Here is a 22,029-nt window from a genome sequence, read left to right on the forward strand (position 1 = left end):
ATACACACAGTTGTGCACAGAAAAATAATTTACTCAACAAGAAAACAGGAGGGAAAGGTGAGAAAGGGACATTAGAAGGAGAGTAGGTTAAGGGAAGGAGTCATCCAAAGCAAAATAAATTCTAACTAAGATGTACAAAATTATTTATAGCTCTTTTTGAGGTGGCAAAGAATGGGAACCTGATGCCCTTTAATTGGGAAATGACTAAACTATGATATATAAATGTGATACAGTACAATTATGCTGTAAGAAAAGATAAAAGGGATGGTTTCAGAAAAACCTGGGAAGACTTACATGAACTGATACCGAGTAATATGATCAAAACCAGGAAAATAATTTATATAATTAAATAATAACAATACCTAACATTTGTATAATATTTACTATGCACCAGACACTGTTTCTAAGTGCTCTACAATTATTCTTATTTGATCCTCTTAACATCCCTGAGAAATAAGTGCTATTATTATCATCCCCATTTTATAGATAAGGAAAATTAAGCAAACAGAGGTTAAATGACCTGCCCAGGAAAAAAATAATTTAAAAAATTGTTCATTACTAACAATCCAAAAGATTGTTAGTTCTTATGGACTGTCAAATTAAAACACAAAACCAAAACCACTATCTCCTATTATAGAAGGCACACTGCTAGACTTGTTGGCCACTGAGGTCTCTTCCAACTCTCAAATTCTGTGAGACAGTGAAATTATGAACCCTTAAGTCACTGTGAATTCATTCTTTCTTGTGTGTTGGTCTTTTCTCTCCCTTTACGGGACAGGTGACAGGGGATGGAGAGGAAATGTAATGAAGAATCTGGAGTAAAAGAATGTGAATGAAAATCCCCAAGTCACCTAACCTTTCTGGGCTTCAATCTCCATCATCTACATAATGAGGCCGTTCAACTTGATGATCTCTAAAGGCCTTTCTAGATCTGTAGCTAGACTATAAACCCCCCAAGAGCAAGTATTCTGTCTTGCACTTTTGTATCTTTTCTAGTACCTTGCACAGAGTAGGTGCTCAGCCTCCTCAGTGAACTCAGATTTCAATGATTAGACTACTCTGAGACCATCAAGAAGGTCAGAGTGAGGACAAGGGTGAGAGTCCCAGGAGAAGAAGGCAGTGAGTATGAGGATTCCAGCAATCTGTGAACACAACAGTTTGAGGTTGGAAGAATCAGGTGCTACTAAGGCTTGGATGGATCTTACTGGGCTTCACCTTCCCGGTAGAGCTATGGATAGCTTCTGGATTTAATTCAACTAACACTTATTAAGTGCCCAAGTGCAAGATACTAAGGCAAAACCAAAGAACACTCCTTGCCCTTAAGCAGTTTACAATGGTGAGCGCTCACAATAAAGAGGTAGGCAAATAAGTAAATACAAAGTATGTAGAAAGTCATTTCAAGATTGAGAGATCACTGATAATTAAGGGCATTAGTAAAGGTATATATAACCAAGAGGCATCAGAGTTGATTCCAATAAGTAATTGTGGCTAGTGGCAGGGATAGAATTTTCCATATGATGAAACGCAAAAGGTTGGACAGTTTAGCTAGAAAGGAGAAGTATTAAGAATACAATTAAATAAACCTTGAAGCGCTGGGAGCCAGTAATGGAGGTCTTTAAATGGTAGGGCTGTACCTTAGAGGAAAGGCAAGGGAGATCAATTTGGCAGCTACAGGGAGGAAGAACTGGAGAGATTAAAAGCAATGAGATTTAATTAGGAGACTACTGCAACTGTCAAGACCAAAGGGGACATGGAAGGAAAAAAGGAAGGGAAACCCCAAGCTGACTTACTCACCCCCTCATACGAATGAGTGTACTTTTGCTAGTCAAAGTAGAGGAGTTGGAATACTTTTTGCTCCCCATTGCTCCCTTCAGGTTCTCTCCTTTCTACTAAACACTAAACAACTTCTCCTTCGAGATACATACAATTCAGGCCTATCGCAAAATTAAAAGCCAGGGAGCTGTTGGCCACATTTCTCCCCTTCCTTCTTCAATGAGTTCCGTACACGGCTCACCACTTTGCTTTCTTCCCCAACACTGCCCTCACGTTAGAGGATGCCAACATACGTATTAACTCTCCCTCAAACATCCCAGCCTGCCAGTTTCCCAACCTACTCACTTTCCACAACCTACTCCTCTGCCCTACTTCAATCATACACAGATAGTCACACACCCTAGATCTTGTTACCGCTCACAAATGCACCACCTCACGGCTCAAGAATTAGAAATCCACTCATCTGATGACAATCTATTGGCTTTCCACCTCTCCTTCTACCTTTTCTTAGCAAGCCTTACTTTTTGTCCGTATCTTGATCTCCCATACCCTGATCACTCAATCTTCAACCAGGCTACTGCCCTTATACTAGCCACTGTATTCTCTTCTCCCCATCTTGACCCTTTGGTGAACAGTTCAACCCAACACTGTCCTTTTCTTTTGAGTCCCTAGGTACTTTATCATACAGTTAATCATGCCTTGGCAAGCCTCAGCCTGACATCACTCCCACAATCTACTACCTTCATTCCTACACGTGTGCTGCTGCATGAAGGTGGAGAAAATCATCCAACAGTTCTGACTGGGTCCACTGTAGATTTATGTTACATAACCTCAACTGGGTCCTCACTGCTGCCAGGCAATCCTCATCAAGTCACTCTCTCCGCAGTGGCTCTTCCAAACCTTTTCATCCTTCCACATGCCTTCCATGGTTCCCTGTCCCCCCCACTCTATTAGCTGAGAACCTTGCTTCATATTTTACAGAAAAATTGAGACCATTTGCTGAGAACTCCTTTTTCAACCCTCTTCCTTATTTCATAAAATTTAGATGCCTTCTGCCACTATCTCTTCCTTTAACCCTGTCTCAAATGAAGAGGTGGTCTTACTCCTTACCAAGTTTAACCATTCTTTGACTGCTTCTTCTGTGAACCCTACTCTATCACTTATTTTCAATCTCTCCCTGTCTACTGGCTTCTTCTCTACTACCCATAAACATGCTCATGACTCTCTTTCCTAAAAAACAAAAACAAAAAAATCCTTACTTGATCCTTCCATTTGTTTAATTATTGGTCCTAAATCTCTTCTGCCTCCAGGGCTTAACTGCTAAATTCAATGGTCTTTTCTCAAACCTCATTCTCCTCAATCTCTCTGCAGCCTTTGACTCTGTTGGTTACTCTCTTTTCTCTAGGTTTTCAAGGCTGCTATTTCTCTAGGTTCTCCTACCTATCCCAGTAAATTTTCAAATGTACTGAACCTGCCCTAACATCTCTGCTGACCTGCAATCTAGCTTCTCCAACTGCCTTTCAAACATTTCCTACTAGGTGTCTGTTAGACATCTTCAACTCAACACGTTCAAAACAGAACTCATTTTCCATGGCTCCCCATCCCTCCAACCTTCCCTGCCTCCCCAGTTCCCTATTACTGCAGTGGGCAATACCATCCTCTCAGTCCCTCAGGCTCACAACCCAGGAGTCATCCTGCACTACTCTCTCACTTCCCATACCCAAGCTGCTGCCGAGCCCTGTCCATTTCACCTTTGTAACATCTCTCCATTCCCCCTTTTCTCCTCTGACACCAACACCACTCTAGTGCAGACACTCATCACCTCACATCTGGATTACGGCAGTAGCCTACAGTAGTAGGGTCTGCCTGCCTCAAGTGTCTCCCCAATCCATCCTAAGCCACTAAAATGGTTTTTTTTCCCCTAAAATGCAGAACTAATCATGTCACTTCTCTACTCAATAAACTCCAGTGGCTCCTTATTGCCTGTTGGAGCAAACACAAAACGTTTTGTGTGGCACTCAAAGCCTTTCATACCCTGCCCTGTCCTACCTTTCCAGCCTTCTTACATCTTACTCCTCAACATGAACTTTTCGATCCAGTGACACTGACTTCTTGGCTGTTCCACAATTTTTCTCTGGCTGTCCCCCATGCCTTGAATGCTCTCCCTCTTCTTCTCTGGCTACAGGCCTATCTGGCTTCCTTTAAATCCCAACTAAAATCCCACCTCCTACAGGAAGCCTTCCCCAGCCCTTAATTCCAGTGCTTTCCCTCTGTTAATTATTTCCTATTCCTCTTGTATACAACTTGGTTTGTTTACATTTCTTTGCATGTTGTCTCCCACGTTAGACTGTAAGCTCCTTGAGGACAGAAACTGGCTTTTGCCTCTTTCTGTGTCCCTTGCACTTTGCCCAATGAGGGGCACAGCTTAATAAATGCTTATCGACTGACTGGCTGTCCCTCTCGGAGGGACCCAAGAGGTGGGGTCGGCCGGGACCGAGAGGCAGCGCCGAGGGCGGGGGAGGCCCAGCCGGCGGCACCCACCTCCCGCAGCAGCGTCACGTCCCCGTGCTGGATCTCGTAGAGCTGGATGACGCCAGTGCCCCGGGCATAGTTGCCCAGAGTCACGAATTTGGCGCTGCAGGGCACCCACTTGCAGTCAAACACCGTGTAGTTGAGGCTCTTCTGGATGTGCACGATGATCTGAGGCTTCTCGAAAGCCGTCATGGCAGGACCGCTCGCGATGCCGGCCCGCTGCCGCGTCCGTCGCTAACTGGGAAACGAAGAGACCGTTTGACCCTCCCGCTTGCCGTACCCCGTATCCCGCTCACCGCCCCCCCAACGGAGGAAGTTCATTTAGTTGTCGGTATCGATGCCTGATCGTTATTGTGACAGTCCGCAGCTTCAGACGAGAAGCTGCCTCTCTTATTCTTTCCATGACTTTCTTCCACTCAGGGTAAAGAGATTCCGTGTGGTTCACACCAAGATTTCGGGTGCTAATGGGATGGAAAGACTTAGGCGCAACGCCGGCCAGTCTGCTAGACAGGGAAAAGAAGGGGGTGGAGCTATCCAGTGACGTAAGGGAACGTGTTGGGTCTTCGACGCGCGCCTGCGCCTTGCCCCGTTCCACGTGCGGGAACCGGAGACACCTGGAGCAGCAGTTCCCTGTTGTGCAGCATGGAAGCGGCGATGGAAACGCAGAGCTCAGCGGAGGATGGGGACGGCTTCACCAAGATTTCTCGCACAAGTGGCAAACGGGGCAAAAAGCGGCGGGCGGAGGAGCAGCAGCCGGAGGGCCACGACAGCGGTGGCCAGATGGATGTTGAGGGACCCCGACCCCCCAAGAAACCCGTTTTTCCTCCTTTGTCCGGGGACGCATTCTCGGTACAGTCCGGAGGGAACGGGGGCGTGGGCCCATCCCCTGGGCGGAGGGGGGCGGGGGAGAAAGGTCGGGCCTGTGAGCCGAGGCGGTTTGTTTCCTTTTCAGTTCCAGGTATTTTATTTTATGCTTTTGAAAACGTTAGTTTGAGGGAGACTCCACAGGTTTCACCAGACGGCCGATGGGGCCCGTGACACGAAGGATGAATCCCTGGAAGTACGAGTGCCCCATGGCACTCAAAATCCCTTCCGCCCCCCAAAACTCTAAACACCATTTACGGTTTTATTCGGTGGACTATGAATGTTTCAGGGCTGCTCTGCGTGAATTTTGCACGAAGGAGATTAATAACAGTGATTGAACGAAGGCATGCCTCTACATTAGGAGACCGGGACATGGGCTGTTTTTTAGCTGTCAGGGAAGTTGTATATATCTGAGTAACAACTGAGATGAGAGAGAAGTTTGCATGTCTAAGCAGTAACTTCTGAAATGAAAGATAAATATCAAGAAGATCACCTGTAGCATAGAATTTCTTGTGCTTTGTTTTGTTTTTTGAGGGAGTGATCTAAATTATTTTCAGTCAATTAGATTTGCAAAGGATTGATGATTAGAGGGAAAGAGGCAGCACTGAATATTATTGACTGACTGCCGCCTCTCATAGCTGCTGGTCAGAGGTGGGGGAAGGTGTGGGGGTGAAATCTGGGTCTGGGGAAGGCTGGGGTCAATACTGCATAGTGGATAGAGCTGGTCTACATAATCTGGAAAACTTGGGTTCAAGTCCCTGCTCTGAATGTGTGGCACTGGGCATGTCACTTGACCTCTTAGTGATCTAGGTCACTCTCTAGGGCTGTAAGTTTCAGAGAAAAGGACTGACCTGCCTTGACAGAGGGTGGTATCTCATTGACCCTTCTCCCTGTTTTCACAGGGATATATTTTATATTATATTTATCTGTTATGTTGTAATCTCTCTTCAGTAGAATGCATACTGAGGAGGGTAGGGACTATGCCATTTAAAAATCTTTCTCTACCACTTAGCTTAGTGCCTTGTACGTAGATAATGGTCCTCAGATGACAGTGTATTTTTGGAACCCAGGTACAAGTTTGTCTGTGGTAGAAGCTGCCAGAACTTTGGTAGTTGAAACCTTCAAGGACCCAATCCCGAAGTTAGGAATAGGCTTTTGTGGTCTCATTTATTTACTACGTAAAAATGTAATGTTTAGGTTTTATTACATAAAATAAATAAGGGATCATCTTTCTCTTATTTCTTAATTGTGTATTTTTGTTACAGAGTGGCAAAGATGAAATAAGGAAAATTCCAGTGCCTGCCAACAGATACACTCCATTAAAAGAGAACTGGATGAAAATATTTACACCTGTTGTAGAACACCTGGGACTTCAGATAAGATTTAACTTAAAGTCAAGGGATGTAGAAATCAGGGTAAGGAAAACATTCAACTTTTTCCAAACAAACATTTCTTTCTCTTATACAGGCCGAAGCATGATTGATCTTTTCCTTATTGTTATCATTTTGTTTAATAACCTTTTTCTGTTGTCAATAATATTTTATTCTATGTATATTCATCTTGTATTTCTCCATTTTACTATGGTTCTTTAAAATGCGTCCTATTGATACCATAAGGCTACAAATTAGAGAACCATAGTCCACACCCTTTGGATGTCCCACAGGGCTCTGTCTGGACCCTTTGAAGGGAGCTACGGAGAATGAAGGCCTGTTTTTGTTCTTGCTTTTTATCATGTCCAAAGAGTTCATCACTTGGTGGCCAACTTACTCATGATCAGCCTTTCCCTACTTAACTAGGTTTCTCCTTTCACATTTGTCTGTCACATTTGTCATACAACATTTGTAATGTCACAGCATTGCCTGTGATAAAAGTTTGCTTCAGCTTGACTAGAGCTTATGCTGGCATAGCCTTCCAGAACCAAGGATCACCTCCAGTGAGTAAAGCACTTATGACTTTTGGATATGCTTTTAAATATACTTTAAAACATGTAAACATATTTTTATATTTTGATAAAAATGTACTTTTAAATATATAAAATGAAACCATTTATTTTTCCTTTCCTTTTTTAACTGCTAGGTTTTTTCCCCCTTATTTTGAGATTGTTGTAAAAGCTTCATGCCTGGTTTCCTTATCTCAGGATCTTTTGGTTTCTCTTAAAAACATTGGTGCCAGGTTAATCTCACTAGAATTACACTATTTTTATTGTCACTCAGAGATGGTGAGGGAATTTGAAAAACAGCAAATGAGTAATAGTTGAAAAGAATGGGCATGTTTATCCTGCCTTTTGTGGCTAAACTCCTTGAGAAGGTCATCTATAATAGATGCCTTCACTTCCTTTCCTCTCACTTCTTAAAACTCTGTCTTCTGTCTGTATTTTATTTATTTATTTGTTCTGTCAGTCTTCTGACCTTATTCAACCTCAGATGTTCTCTCCAAAGTTACTAACATTGTTTAGTTATCAAATCTAATGGCCTTTTTTCAGTCCTCATCCTTCTTGATCTCTCTGCAGCCACTGACATTGTTTACCTCTTCTGACTGTTGCTTCTCAGTCTTTGCTGGATCTTCATCCAGGTCGTGCCTGCCTGCTAACTGTAGGTGGCCTACAGGGCTCTCCTCACTAATCTTCTCCTCTCCCTCTATACCATTTCATGATGTGAAGGGCTATCATGATAGTGCTTTCATCAACTTCTGTGGATCCAATTAACTTACTGCTTATGACTCTCATATCTATTTATGTAGCCCTAATTCCAACTGCCTTTCAGACTCTCAAGCTGGGTGTCCAGTTATTTGCGTGTTATCTCCCTCCTTGTGAGCTCTTTGAGAGTAGGTGTTGTCTTTTACCTTTCTCTTTTATTCCAAGGGCTTAGTATATAGTGCCAGGCACCATAGTGGCTACTTAATAAATGTTTATTGACTACTCACTGAGAAGAAAAGATAGGGTGGAATTACATAGCATAATAGCCTTTCACATATTTGAAGACATTTATATGGAAGAGAGATGGCTTCTAACTACAGAAGCCAGGAGGAAGACCAGTGAGTTTGAGAAATTAAAGCATCACATTCACCACTTTCTAAGGGAGAACTTTTTCCATGGGTAGAGATGTTCAAAACTGGAGTGTCCTGCCTTGTTAATATACTAAACTCCTGAGCAAAAGCTGAATGATGACCTCAGGGATGTGGTGTGTATTAGGACATTTCATTAAATATTCTCTAAGATTCTTTTGATGATTTAACTTGGAAACCTTTGCTGAATTGTCTTTATGGTCAGTGGAGAGTCAAAACTCACTCTGCCTTTTAAGACTTTTGGTAATCAGTTTTCTAACCTTAAACACATGCTGTCCACTCATATAAGTTGGTATACTTACTGTTTTTCTGACCTTTTCCCTGATCATTACTTCCTCCCTATTTGTACCCATGTTTCAGTCTTCCTCTGAAGAAATGCCTCCTGTCTGCAGATCCAAATTCTATTCATTTTTCTGTATACATTTTAAATCTACACTACCTTAATGAAGGTGGTCATTTCATATTCCGTTGACTAAATTCCTTTTATTTAAGGAATATATTCCTTATTTACATAAAAATAAGAAAAATAAGTTTATTCAAATAAGTAAGCTATTTACATAAATAATAAGTAAGGCATTTTCCTGTTCCATTATTGTGGTTCCCCCCCCCCACTTCACTTTTTTCCTTATAATTTGTATTTTATATGCTTTGTGTGTGCATCATAGGAGGTTGGTATTTTTCTAGAAGTCAAATCTACCCATGTGGAACAAATATTTTCTCTTTTAATGAATCCGAAAAAGAATGTGATGTGAGCCTTGAAATCACTTTTTATAGTGGAGTTAACATTTAGTTACTTAAATGTTGCTTGTTCTTCAAGCTTGTGATTTGATTTAGAGGAGGAGAGAAGAGAGGTTTAACTTGGTTTGTTTGCCTGAGGGATGGGCACCTCCTACTTCCCAGAATCCTCCTGTTTCATTGGCCATGACTGGGTTATGCTGTGCTTTGGGGGCTTTTATTTTTACTAAGTCCACCAGAATCATTTTGTATGTGAGATCCTGGCTTCCTCTGTGTGCTAAGCCCCAAGATTTGGCTGTAGTTCTGCTGCTTTGGCCCATGAGTTGTAATAGGTCTTTTGAGTTGCCCCAACTGGACTCAAGAAAAGCATGAATTGTGTGCTTTCCTTTCTATTTCTCCTAAGTGCTCAGTGGTTCTGCCACATTAAATGGTACATTCCTTAGTGTATCACTTCTCACCTTGACTTTCAGTGGCATTATATCATGGTATGGCTTAAATAATCCTGTTGTGATTAAGGAGCAAGACCAGTGTTAGTGGTGGTCATGGATGTGAGTGAAAATAAGAGTACTGTGGGACCTGGATGGGAAGGGAGCAGGAGGAGTATTTGAGCTGCAAATTGGTTACCTTGGTCCACTGCTTCATGTACCAGGACTGTGGGAAAGAGCTGAATTGAGGGACATTCGGCTGCATTGGCTTTTCTGTCAGGGTTTTTAAAGGAGTCAGATAGTAGGAGGAGGGCTGGTGTATTTTGGATTAACCTAGCCTGTTTTTGAGTGGTAGAAGAGTCAGTGATGAGAATCAGCAGATTGTGTGCAACAAAAATACTGGTTTAGACTGGAAAAGGTGGTACAGCTAGAGCACACATGGTATTTAGTGCTTGTCCTCTTTTCCACATGTCCTACTTGATACATTGGGGTGTTTATAGTTATCTGTGAAGGTATGGTTATGGGTTGTGCTGTTTCAAAACCCCATAACCTTATGTACCAGATGAAGCTGTGGTCAGATTCAGCTTGGTGCTACCTATCTGAATTAACACTAGCTACTTTACTCCCAATTTCCCCAGAGAAGGCCCCTAGTAGTGGGCATGTGGAACAGTTAAATATGCTTTTATACTTTAAAAAAATATAAAGTTCTAGTAGTAGAATGGGGCATCTTTATGGTCAAAGCAAACTACTTTTTAGAAAGAAAGAAGTGCCTGCTTTTAAGAATACACACTCCTCTGTTTGTCACTTAAAGGCCCTTTCAGTCTGACTCCATTCCTGTTTTTCCAAGATGATTATACATTACTACCCCCTATATAATCTGTGCTCCAAAGAAACTGTCCTATTTGCAGTGCCCTGGGTAGAACATTCCATATCCCACCTCCATGCCTTTTCACAACCCATCTCTTCTGCCTGGAATGCTCTTCCTCTTCACCTCTGATTCTTGGAATCCCTAAATCCCTTTCGGGCTCAGTTGTATCTTAGAATCCTTTTCTGCAGTCATTAGTACTTGTCTTGTGCATACTACCTTTCCCCTCCCCAACTGTTACCCCATGCCCCACTTTATATTTTACATGTCCTCTTTGTGAAATGATGGAGAATGACCTTAGAGCTGGGAAAACCTGACTTCATGCCCCACGTTGGACAGATAGTGGCTGTGTTGTTTTAGGCAGCTCACTGTCTACGACTGCTGATCAGCCTTATTAAAAGGAGGGAATTTACTCACGTGAGAGTTCCATATACCACTGAAAGTACAGGTCTATTTGCTATCCCTGTTTAACCTCTCTGTAGAATGTAAGCTCTCAAGGGCAGGGACCATCTTGCTTTTGTCTTTTATTCCCAGTGCCTAGAGATTGATAAATGCTTGTTGATTATTGGTTAAAGTCTGCTGGGGACAGCTATGCAAGCTTTTTAAGTATTTTGAAGTAAAAGTTCATAAATTGTGGAGTCTAAGGAAGTTTGTGTATAGAGTTGATAGTAATTCAGAGAGGCTTGCTTACTTTTTCTTCTACTTAGGTTCTTAACAAAATTATGTAAACACTTGATTTTTAAACCCAGTGTTTTATGTTTTCTTACAGACTTGTAAAGAAACCAAGGATGTAAGTGCTCTGACAAAAGCTGTCGATTTTGTGAAAGCTTTTATTCTTGGATTTCAGGTGGAGGTGAGTGATCTCATTACATTTCAAATGGTGATGTAACTGAACCTGAAGTTTTCATAGATTTGGCATCTCTTGAAAATTGAGTTTGTAGTTTGCTTAACTTCAGCTGTGGATTAGGAGTTTCATATAATTTTAACACTTGGAGAAATAATTAATTGACCCTTTTTTCATTTTGAGATCTGTATTTTATTTCTTTATTTCTCTTTCCCATTCCCCAGCATTTTTATATAAAATTAACTTTTAACTTTTCCTCCTCCTAAATTTTTAGGATGCACTTGCTCTCATTAGGTTAGACGACCTCTTCCTAGAATCTTTTGAAATTACAGATGGTAAGTGCTCTTTTTCTGTTATATTACCTTTATAAACTTTGGAAAGCTGTGTTTGATTGCCTTGTATGCTAACCTACTCAAATGTATTGTGCTCCTTTGTTGACTTGTCTTTTAGTGGTGAAATAACAATTAGAAATAATACCACATTAAAGAAGGAGTTTGTTCTTTCTTGCATTTGTTCTTTTTGCTTATGTTGTTCCCTAAATCTAGAATGTCACTTTTTCTTTCACTGAAATCTGTTGCTTTGAAATTGTACTCATTCATTTTTTTTTACAGCCCAACTCAAAATGCTCAACTTCTCTTGCCTATGAGTTCTTACAGATCTTTTGAGTTGCACTAATCGTACTATTAAGAAAGTATGAGCTATGTGCTGGCATTTCTTTTTAAGGGGCAGTCATTGCCTCTTCCTTTGAGGAATATCTCTTTCCTTTCAACTTAGAGCACCTTATCTGTACCTTTCTTACATATTCAATTTCACGTATAATTACTTGTGTATGTATCTTATCTTCCTAACTGTATTGTTAGGAAGTATTTGAATTTTGCTGGCAGGCACTGTTTTCCTTTTTTTTCTCCTAATATTTAGCACACTGCCAGTACCTTGTGGACACTCAATAAATGTTGGATGAATATAAAGTAAAATATAATTAGATGATGCTTAAGGTTGTGATCTGTTGACTCTCTCCCTAACTTTTCTTTTTATTTTTAATTTAGTAAAGCCTTTAAAAGGAGACCACCTTTCTAGGGCAATAGGAAGAATTGCTGGGAAAGGAGGAAAAACTAAATTTACCATAGAAAATGTGACACGGACGCGGATAGTTTTGGCTGATTTGTAAGTATAAAACCGCAGAAGAGAAAATTATTTTATAACTTAAATTTTTCTGGTTCAAAAGTTGTTTTTAAAATTTTCTTTAAATACATTAAGTTCATGGAATATTAATATTAGAGCCTGGTCTGAGATTTCTTTCATCAGCCTTGAGGGTGCTATATAGAACCGTGATTCCTTTCTGTCTTTTTAAAAGTCAGATTTCAAATAATATCCACAGGAAAATTTATTGAGTAGGTGCTTTAAACATAAAGCATGAGGTTTTGCCCAAGAAAAAACCTTTGAAAAATAGCTACCTATATTCACAAAGAAGTTAAAAGGACTTTAAAGTGCTAAGAGTGAAGCTCAGATTAACCCTAATTCAAGTGAAAGCTGATCTACCTAGATCAGCATTTTAATGACAGACAGATGGCCTAGAGGTATACAGTGTAATGAAACCACTGAGTAAATGGGGATGATTGTGAGGAGAGAGTTTACTAGAAAATCCAGAAACTTGTGACATGCAGAGATAAGACTTAGAGATGCTGAATTTCTAGATTCTGTTTTTTTCCCAAGAGGAAAAAATTGTTTTGTTCTGGGTGGGGGAGGAGAGGAATAGACAAACAGAATCATAGAGATTTTTAGAAAATAATTGATGCATTAAAAAATATCTTATTTAAAAATCACTTTGTTAGTTTAGGAACATGCAAGTATCTTCTATATACTTTGGTTACCTTATGTTTTGGTATTTAACATTTTATTTGAGTAGTTTACTTAGATAATAAATTTACTAATATAATTTACTTTTAAATATGTTGGTCAAAATGAATCCAGAAGCTGCTGAATTTGAAGGGATCAGTCATTTTGGGGAGAATTCCTAGAACACAGTTCTTGGCACATAATAAGTATATAATGCTTGTTGATAAATTTTTCTAGTTTAAGGAAACAAAGACTTGGAAGAACAGTAGCTTATATTTGTATAGCACTTTATAGATTAGAAAGCGTTTTCCCATATATTGCATTGCAGGCTGGCACTCTGTTTTCTGTTTGTCTCTCCTAATAACTTTTTTGGTTCTCAAATTAAGTCTGCAAAAGTTACGTTTTTGTAGTTGCTTCTTTTCAGCGGCTACCCATACAGTAGCCATAAATAGGTGATAGGACATTAATAACAGTGGTTTTGATGTGCAAGAAGTGGTATAAAGGACATTAAAAATCACCCACTTAATACTTATCAGTAAAGAAATAATCATAGTACCACATCTAGACCTGGAAGGGACCTTCAAGGCCATTTAGTCCAACCCCCTCATATTTTACAGTTTGGAAAATGAGGCCAAGAGAGTGACTTACTCAAGGCTATGCATGCTATACAAAACAAAGAGTAAATAATTATTTAAATTATTTACTTAAGTTATAACCTGCTAGGTGGCTTAGTGGACAGAGCTCCAGGCCTGGAGTTCAGATCCAGCCCCAGACACTTAATTGAGTGAGTAGCCCTGGGCAAGTCACTTAACTCTCTTTGCCTCAGTTTTCTCATCTTAAAATGAGGATAATAATGTCTTCCCCCAAGGTTGTGTAGTTGAGATGACATTTTTAGTAGGCACTATGCACTGTTAGTGGTATAATAATAGTAATTATTACTATTTTTAACCAATAAACAAAATGTTGCAGTTTGTACTCTGTCTGAAGTTTCTCCACTTTTGAAGGTTTCTAGGTTTCATTGTGTATGCAATTCTGGTTCTCAAGATCTCATTCTGTATTAGTTTGTGTAGGTCATAAAAGACATCAAAGGCAGATTATGCCACCAAAAAAGTAGGAGTGTTTGGTGTTAGAGTGAGAGTAGATTGACATTTCTGTTAGCATCCTTTTCATCTATATCGATTAGTAAATAACAAGGAAGGTTTCAAGTAAGGTCACTAAAGTTGAAGAATCCTCTGTGGAGGTTTTATGAGAGAAAAAAAATGAAGAAGATTGGATTCTATGAGGTTGTGGTATGTGTCAGTGACAGGTACCCACAACAGTGAAATCAGGGATCCTTCAGCATGTTTTCTGAAGAATCCCTTCCACAAGGTCAACTAGATATAGAAAGCACTCATTTTCAGAAAAGAAGCCGAGGGGCCACTCCTACCCTCATCGAATACAATTTTTGACGTGGAATTGTGGGGGTTTTTTGTTTGTTTTTTGAGGCCAGGGACTTGCTTTTTATCTCTCTATCCCTCACAGTACTTCATACAAGGCCTTGCATATTGTAGATGCCAACTAAGTATTTCTTGGATCAAATCAATTTATTTACTGAGCTAACATCAGCACTGTTTGTTCATATGCTGAAGGTTTGCTTGTATTGGGGCAGCTAGGTGGCCCAGTGGATAGAGCTCCAGCCTTGGAGTCAGGAGGACTTGAGTTCCAAGTTTGGCCTCAGACACTTGACACTAGCTGTGTGACTCTGGGCAAGTCACTTAACCCCAATTGCCCTCACAAAAAAAAAAAAAAGTTTTGCTTATATTGAGACAGGCTTTTCTAAACTTTTATGTGTTTATTTCTTCTGATCTGATGCAAACATGTACAAAGATACAGTGGTTTCATGTGCACAAGAGAGGAGCAGTCTGAAGCAAGAAGAGTCATGGACTGTATGGTACACAGAAGGGTTCTGGCCAAATCTTTGGTTTCATTCCTGGACCAAAATGCCTGAAGATCTTCTGAATTGGGTTACATTTAAAAGTTCCTTTAAAATTCTCACCATAGTAATGGTTTTCTAATCAGTGCTAGCTAGCATTAGTTATATTTCTCCCTATGAATTTTGGATCCAGGAGGTTTGCTGCAGAATGAATCTACTGATTCTTAGGAAAATCTTTCATTTTCTTATATACTTGTAAGTGAAGATACTTAGATTCTGAACACTTCATCAGATCATAGATTGAATGGGAGCAAGCCTCAGAGGCTGGCTGGGCTAGTGATTTCATTTCACAGATGAGGAAACTGAGACTTGGGGAGGTGAGATAACTTCCCCCAAAGTCTTACACATGATAAGCAGAAGGTCAGGATCTGAAGCCAGGCCCTCCTGTAACCCAGTGCCCTTCCCACTCTACTCTGCTGCTGATTTTTAGATCACTTGGCAAGGAATTAACTGGGGTGGGGGGGAGCATGGACTGATTCTCTAACAAAGTAATCACTGAAAAAAATGACTTGAACTTCTCTTTGAGCCTAGATGGTATGGGTATTTGTGAGCTCTTTAACTGGTCACCGTTTCTTGTAGATCTTTCTTTTTTAGTAGTGAGGATGGTGGTGGTAAGGGCTAGGCATTAGTTCCCAGGTAGAACAAGGGTCTTAATGACTAGAGATCTCTAATTTACTGTATCAGCAAACATAACATATCTTCCCTGGAACAAAAAAACAGGTTTGAAATGTACACCATAGCAGAGACCTGTACAGATGTGGCTGCCATTCAGGGACCAGGGAGTGGAGCTGTCAGCACTTGACCTCCTTAGCCTGGAGCCTCCTTCCCCAGGACCTATTGATGTGGGTGAAGGCATTACTTTTTGGGTCTGTGTAATCAAATCTGTATCTCAGCTCCTCTCTTACCATTGAGTACTCAGGTTGGTCAGGTACTACTGCTGACACCGGGGCCCCACCCCAGAAACCATTTCTGCCTTCACTGTCTCCAGTCTCAGGGAGTGGGAGTCCAACCCTCTCCCCTCAGAGGAACTGAATTTGAATATCTCCTTGACTAAGAATCTACTACTTGCTTGGTCCTGCTTGGATAAATCTCTTAAGGAAAAGAAAACCTCACTCTTTTGTTAGAGAGGTGGAGAATGATGGGATGGAATATTAGATGTGCTGCCAGATCTGTTCTATATATTGATTGGTTTAGCTTAGCTTTTTTAAAACTTCCTGTAAGAAGAGAAGGCTTGGGTGACTGGATGAGGAAAAGGAACATACCTAGTAATAACTGTGATGTAAAAATAAAAGGCACAAATAGAACTTAAGAGAGACAGAGAGAAAGAAAGAAAGAAAGACCATTTCAGCCCTCCTAGCCATCAAGTGTCTAGATATTAGGCTTCTTGCTGTTAGAGCCTCAGATACCAGGCCTATGTGGAACCTGAGTGCCCATTCCATGTGTACCGTCCCACATTAGAATGATCAGAAGATATGAATATGATTGCAGGCATGCCTGTGGGGTTTGGCTGTCTGAGTTGCATGTCCCAATTTCCTTGTAGGCTCAACCCCTTCTTTCCTCGTTTGAGAGAGCCCAGTCTGGCACCATTTTCTATAATTACAGTTTCCTGGATCCTCAGTTTGATCCAGCAACTAGAAAACTCCTCTATCCACCCTTCTCGAGTTACTGTTATCTTCTGCCTTTCTGTTGTGCCCTCTTAGAATCTCCGTTTCATGACAAACAAGTTCTCTTTTATCCTAGACTACTTCATCTCAATCTTTTTTTTTTAAAGAAAGACTTATTGGAGCATTGATTTTTTTTTTAGATGCCAGACATTTCCTGATAACGCTTTCCTTCTAGAGAACACTCTTGTCACTAAGAACCACCAAAAGTCACCAATGGGGCAAATTGGTCTGACTACAGTGGCAGTATTTGATATCTCTAGACTCTCACCTCTACAGAGAGTAAGAATATTCTCTTTTACTATTTTCTTGTACTCATGAGAATCTGGCTTTTTAAGAAGAGAAGGGTAGCCACCCTCTCTGGTTCTGAGTTGTCCTCTCATATTCTTTACTGCCCAGATCATCTTCCTTACACCTTTTTTGAGGTATATTCCATCCATCATTCATCCCATCTAGGTCATTGTTACAGTCTTCTACCAGCCACTTACCATCAACCTCACTAATTGATCCTGTCAGTATTCGTCAATACCAGTTCATCTATACAATAGTCCCCACTTTTAAATCTCTTATCCTGTTTTTCATCACACTTTGACAAACACCAATTCTGGGTTACCCCTAAGGCATCTGCCTTTCCCTCCTCTGACAGTTCACATGGTGCTGAACACAGCTAGAGGATGTCACACCACTGTGCCAGCTTAGCCCACTGTAAATTTGTCAATTGGGCGCTGTGTACTGCATGGCAATCCTTTTGCTCTTTAATCAACTCTTGCATTTCTTTTTTTAAGGCAATTGGGATTAAGTGATTTACCCAGAGTCACACAGTTAGTAAATGTTATCTGTCTGAGGCCGGATTTGAACTCAGGTTCTCTTGACTCCAGGGCTGGTGCTCTATCCACTGCCCCACCTCACTGCCCCAACTGTTGCATTTCTTTAAAGAGCTAACCTAAGTCCTTTTGCTTCTCCTTAAGACTCCCTTATACCCCTACTTGTCCTAATCTTGAGAGCTTTACCCACTTTGAGAAAATAGAGACCAACTGTCATAAGCTTCATTGCATCCTACCAAGAACCCGAAAAACTCCTTGATGATTCTCTATCCCCCATTGTCCGCTCCCTCATTCCAGTCTCAGGAAGTGGCTGTCTTTTTCCTCCACAAGGCTAACTCTGCTACTTAATCTCTTCAGTCTCCTCTGTGAGCTTGCCCTTCAGTCAGGTCTCATCTCCAGTCTCTCTTGACCTAATGAAACCTTTGCTGCTTCCTACAGATATGCCCTGGTCTCTCTCGCCTTGACAGCAGTTTTACTTGATTTGCTATCCCTTCAAACTCTTGTCCTGTGTCTTGCCTCTCTTTCAGTCAACCTCCTAGAAAGGGTCTTTTGTATTCACTGCCTCTGCTGATTTGCTTTCTCACACTCCTCTGCCCCAAGGTTACTGGTGATCTTTTACTTGATAAATTTGCTTACACTTGCTATAGCCTAAATTTAGGAATGGTTTTTCTCCATTTCTGGCTATTGGGTTGGTGATTTTTGCCTTCATTCAAAACCCATTATATCATTATTTTCAGTCAGTCAAGAAGCATTTATTAATTACTTTCTGTGAGTAAAACTCTTATGTCCTAAACCTGTTGGATAAACAGAGGAGGAATATAAGCCTTGTTTCTAGTCATTGCAGAAAATTAATGAATGTTGTTGCCATTCTGCATGTTACTTAAATCTTTTGAGGCCTCGATCCTAGCTTAGAAGTCAGTAAGGTTTTTTATCTTTTTGTTTCTTCATCTGTAAAACGAGGTGGTTGGATTAGATGAGCGATAATAGATTGTTCTAACTCAAAATCTGTGATCCTATGATTGAGAAACCCACGTGCATAAAAAGCGTTTTGATCCTTCTTTTTGCTCCATCATCCTGGCAGGAACCCTAGAAGCAGAAATGCTTTTCATTCTTGCATTTGAAAGTTGTGTTAATTGTCCCTAGTTATGGTATTTTAAGGATCTGGTTGTCTATTTACCCAAAAAAACCCTTTCACATTGTTTTTATAATTCATCGTGAGGGCATAAAACCAAGTGGTAACATATGAACATCTTTTTCAGTTCTTAAAAAATGTATCAATACATTTTGTTTTAATATAACACTGAAACATTACCCATTCTCTGAAGTACATTCCTCTAGAAAGTTTAATTGTTGACAGAAAGGAAGAATTCATCCTTTAACTTTCATAGCACTAACACTAACCACTCTATTACCATGATCTTTTTCCATGATAATGCTATTTATATTGTATTTGTGGTACGATCACATAGTAAAAAAAAAAAGTCATCTTGATGCTTAAAAAAAAAAGTGTAATCACTCTCCATATGAACAAAGTGCTTTTAAATTTTACAAAGTTGGCTCTGATTCTTATAATCTAGCCACTGCTCAGATTCTTACAATCTAGCCAACAGCTCACAGGTGTTCAGATTCCTTAAGAGTCTGGCCAATATGGTGGATCTTTAATAAACCTTGTCTTTGGCTGAAAAAAAAATAAAATAAAATTTACAAAGTCATAACCCTGTCAAATTGTACAGATAACTGTTTTATAGGTGAGGAATGTGAAGTCATTTGTTAATGGTTACACTGCTAGCAAGTACCATTTTTGGGATTTAAGTTTTTTTCCTGACTTTGTTGGGAAACCTCTTTCTATCATGCTGTGCTAGCAACCTTTTTTGTTTTTTTGTCCAAAGGTTACAACATGCAGTTACAACTACAGTCTTTTGTGTGTGATATATATGATTCTTTGGAAAATATCACTTGGAAAATTTTACAGCTTACATCTTGTTTCTCATTAAGTGGTTATTTTTTAAAAATGGTATTTATATTACAAACATGTTTCATTATTTTGTCTTTCAGGAAAGTTCATATCCTTGGCTCTTTCCAAAATATTAAAATGGCAAGAACAGCCATCTGCAACCTCATCCTTGGTAAATGCAATTAATAGCCTTACGTTGTTCTTTGGAAACACAGTAATGTGATACTAGAGAATCTCTTACGTCATTCTTCAGTAAGAATAATACTTGGTAGGAAGCAGGAAGTAAAAATTAGGTGAAGTTTTGGTGATGGAAAAGAATTTCCCTCCTTTTACCTGTTATTGAGAGAACAAGGGGATTTTTCATCCATTTTTTCTTCTCCTTTTCTTGAGGTTTAACTACTGGCTTTCAGAAATACAGCTTATATCTGTTTGGGTATATAAATATTAGTAATGTATCATTCTTTAAAAAAAGTAAAATGACAAGGAGAGAGTCTGTTGTAATTTACCTGCTTACTTCGATTTTAACTCATACAGAAATCATGATTTAAAGACATATGATGATTTTGGAACCTCGCTACAGCCCCGTAAAATAGGTGCTAATATCCCCACTTTACAGATGAAAAAACCAAGGTTCACGATGACTTGCTGAGTTCAGTTCTAGTGCTATTTTCTCTACACTACTTTTTCTTTCTTAGTTATCAAGAGTGTCAGTTACTCTTTGTAACCAAATAATGTAATCACAAATTTGTCATAAAATAACTATCTTAAAATTCTCTATTTCTGGCGCAAGATGAAACTGTCTCCTCTAGTTATCTTTGGCTAATGGTAAAAGGGTTTAAAAATACTGTTCTGTAAGGGATTCCTTGAAATTTACCATATATAGGACTGAGCATAAGACATACTTTTTCTGGTTTTGTATTGCATAAAACCTAAGTGTAATCCATTTGCTTTTTTCAGTATATTGTTTATTTTCTTTTCAAAGATAGTATTTTAGGGTAGTGGCTTACATTAGGACTTATTTGGTACTATTATGACAGGTCTCCTGTCAACGTTATTACATAAATGGAAATTTGTAGCTCTTGTCCTTACATAGCTTTTAATGTAAATTTTGTATATAAAGTTTTTTTTTCTTCTCTTCTGTAGGAAGTCCTCCATCCAAGGTCTATAGTAACATTCGAGCAGTGGCTAGCAGAGCAGCAGATCGATTTTAATTTCAAAGTAAAGGACTGCTTTCTTCAGGTGGAGAAGGGACTGCATGAGGAAGTAGCAACAGTGTCAAGCAGAGAAGCAAAATCTGTTTTAAAGCCAGAATCCCTTTTTCTGTTCTTATTCAGAAACAAAAGAAAAAACATTTTTCTAGTTATTCTAATATAGACTTAAATTTTTATATTTAAATAATATGAAAGCTATTTATCTTTTTTAGGTATAATGTACCTGTTTATCTATGTTACGCTAGAGTAGATCCACAATTTGGGTCTCCAGGCACAGGGCCTGCAGTAAGATCCGAGTTCCTATCTGGCCTTAACACATTTATTAGCTATGTGACCTTGGGTGAGTCAGTTAACCTGTCTGCTTATTTCCTCAACTGTAAAACAGGGATTATAATAGTACCTACCTCACAGGGTTGTTGTGAGGATCAAATGCAAGATTTGTAAATTGAATTTCTTGGCACATAGTATGTGCTGTTTTAATAAATGCATGTTACTCCTCCTCCTCTTTAATTTTGAAGGAAATTGACTTTGCTAGAGAAGAGTTCTGATGAGAGTTCCTTTCTTGGATTGTTAAGGAAAGTTTCTGGACCTAAATGATACACTTCCTTAATGCCAAGAAAGATAGCTTATAGGTGATGATGGCTATTTGTTTATTGAACGTTTCACTACCTTGCACTATGATCCAAGAGAAATTAATCTGGGTACCTGTCCTGTTTGTAAAATGAAGAAAAATCTATCCACCAAAGTCATTGAGGAAAATGCTTTAGGCACTTTTCAAATGTGTTTAATATTACCAATGCCAGATGTTTTAATTAAGCAATAAAAATTAAACACATAAGATTGTTCCTCTTACTACATCATCTTTTTCAGGATATCTTGAGGCACTAAGAAGCTTTACTGTGAAACTAAATTTCTAAATAAACTAAATGTTAAAACAAGCATGGTTTCAATTTAATAAGCAAAAGAATCTTGGAAGTGATGTAGTCGAAATGCCTCTTTCTACAAATGAATAAACAAGAAGCCCAGAGTATAGTAAAATGACTTGCTGGAGATCACAGATCATTACTGGTATAACTGGATCTACAGCTCATGTTTTCTTCCCATTAGACTACCTTAATTTAAGAAGGGAGCTCCAGCTTGGAAGATCATTGTTCTCTTTGCTGCTCATACAAGAAAATGAAAGATTTCAGAAATTTACATAACTTTTTCTTAATACCCTGCATTGTGTTGGCCCCATAAGATCTACGATGAAGATTATGGGGATTAAAGAGCTGTGAGTTTGAAGGCCAGGAGAATCTGAGGAGGTGTGAGGGGAAATTAAGCTCCATTTTAGCAAGTTGTGACATCCAAATGAAATTAATGCTGAATCTGAAGGCAAAGGAACTGGGGGTCTTTTGTTCTGTATGTGACTTGAACAAACTTGCTATTTCTATGTCTCTAAAGGAAAAGGTTGGACTTCTAGGGTCCCTT

The 22,029-nt window shown here is 39.5% G+C and overlaps 2 protein-coding genes across 2 annotated transcripts in view; one reads left to right on the forward strand and one right to left on the reverse strand.

Moving 5' to 3' along the window:
- DNAAF10 (dynein axonemal assembly factor 10) overlaps positions 1-4,581 on the reverse strand; it is a 43,032-nt gene extending 38,451 nt beyond the window's left edge. Inside the window, exon 1 of the mRNA XM_020985410.2 lies at positions 4,315-4,581. Coding sequence (XP_020841069.1) covers positions 4,315-4,497 — 183 coding nt within the window. The 5' untranslated portion in view covers positions 4,498-4,581. The remainder of the gene's footprint in view (positions 1-4,314) is intronic.
- A 273-nt stretch (positions 4,582-4,854) lies between these two features.
- Positions 4,855-21,497, forward strand: PNO1 (partner of NOB1 homolog). The gene is made up of 7 exons (XM_020985411.2): positions 4,855-5,154; positions 6,435-6,584; positions 11,027-11,110; positions 11,376-11,436; positions 12,148-12,265; positions 19,450-19,520; positions 20,492-21,497. The coding sequence occupies exons 1-7, from the start codon at positions 4,948-4,950 to the stop codon at positions 20,557-20,559; spliced, it is 759 nt and encodes a 252-aa protein (XP_020841070.1). The 5' UTR covers positions 4,855-4,947; the 3' UTR covers positions 20,560-21,497.
- Positions 21,498-22,029: the final 532 nt, after the last annotated feature.

The sequence above is a fragment of the Phascolarctos cinereus genome, unplaced genomic scaffold, assembly GCF_003287225.1.
Source record: "Phascolarctos cinereus isolate Bilbo 61053 unplaced genomic scaffold, phaCin_HiC Scaffold_2;HRSCAF=192, whole genome shotgun sequence".
Taxonomy (NCBI): domain Eukaryota; kingdom Metazoa; phylum Chordata; class Mammalia; order Diprotodontia; family Phascolarctidae; genus Phascolarctos; species Phascolarctos cinereus.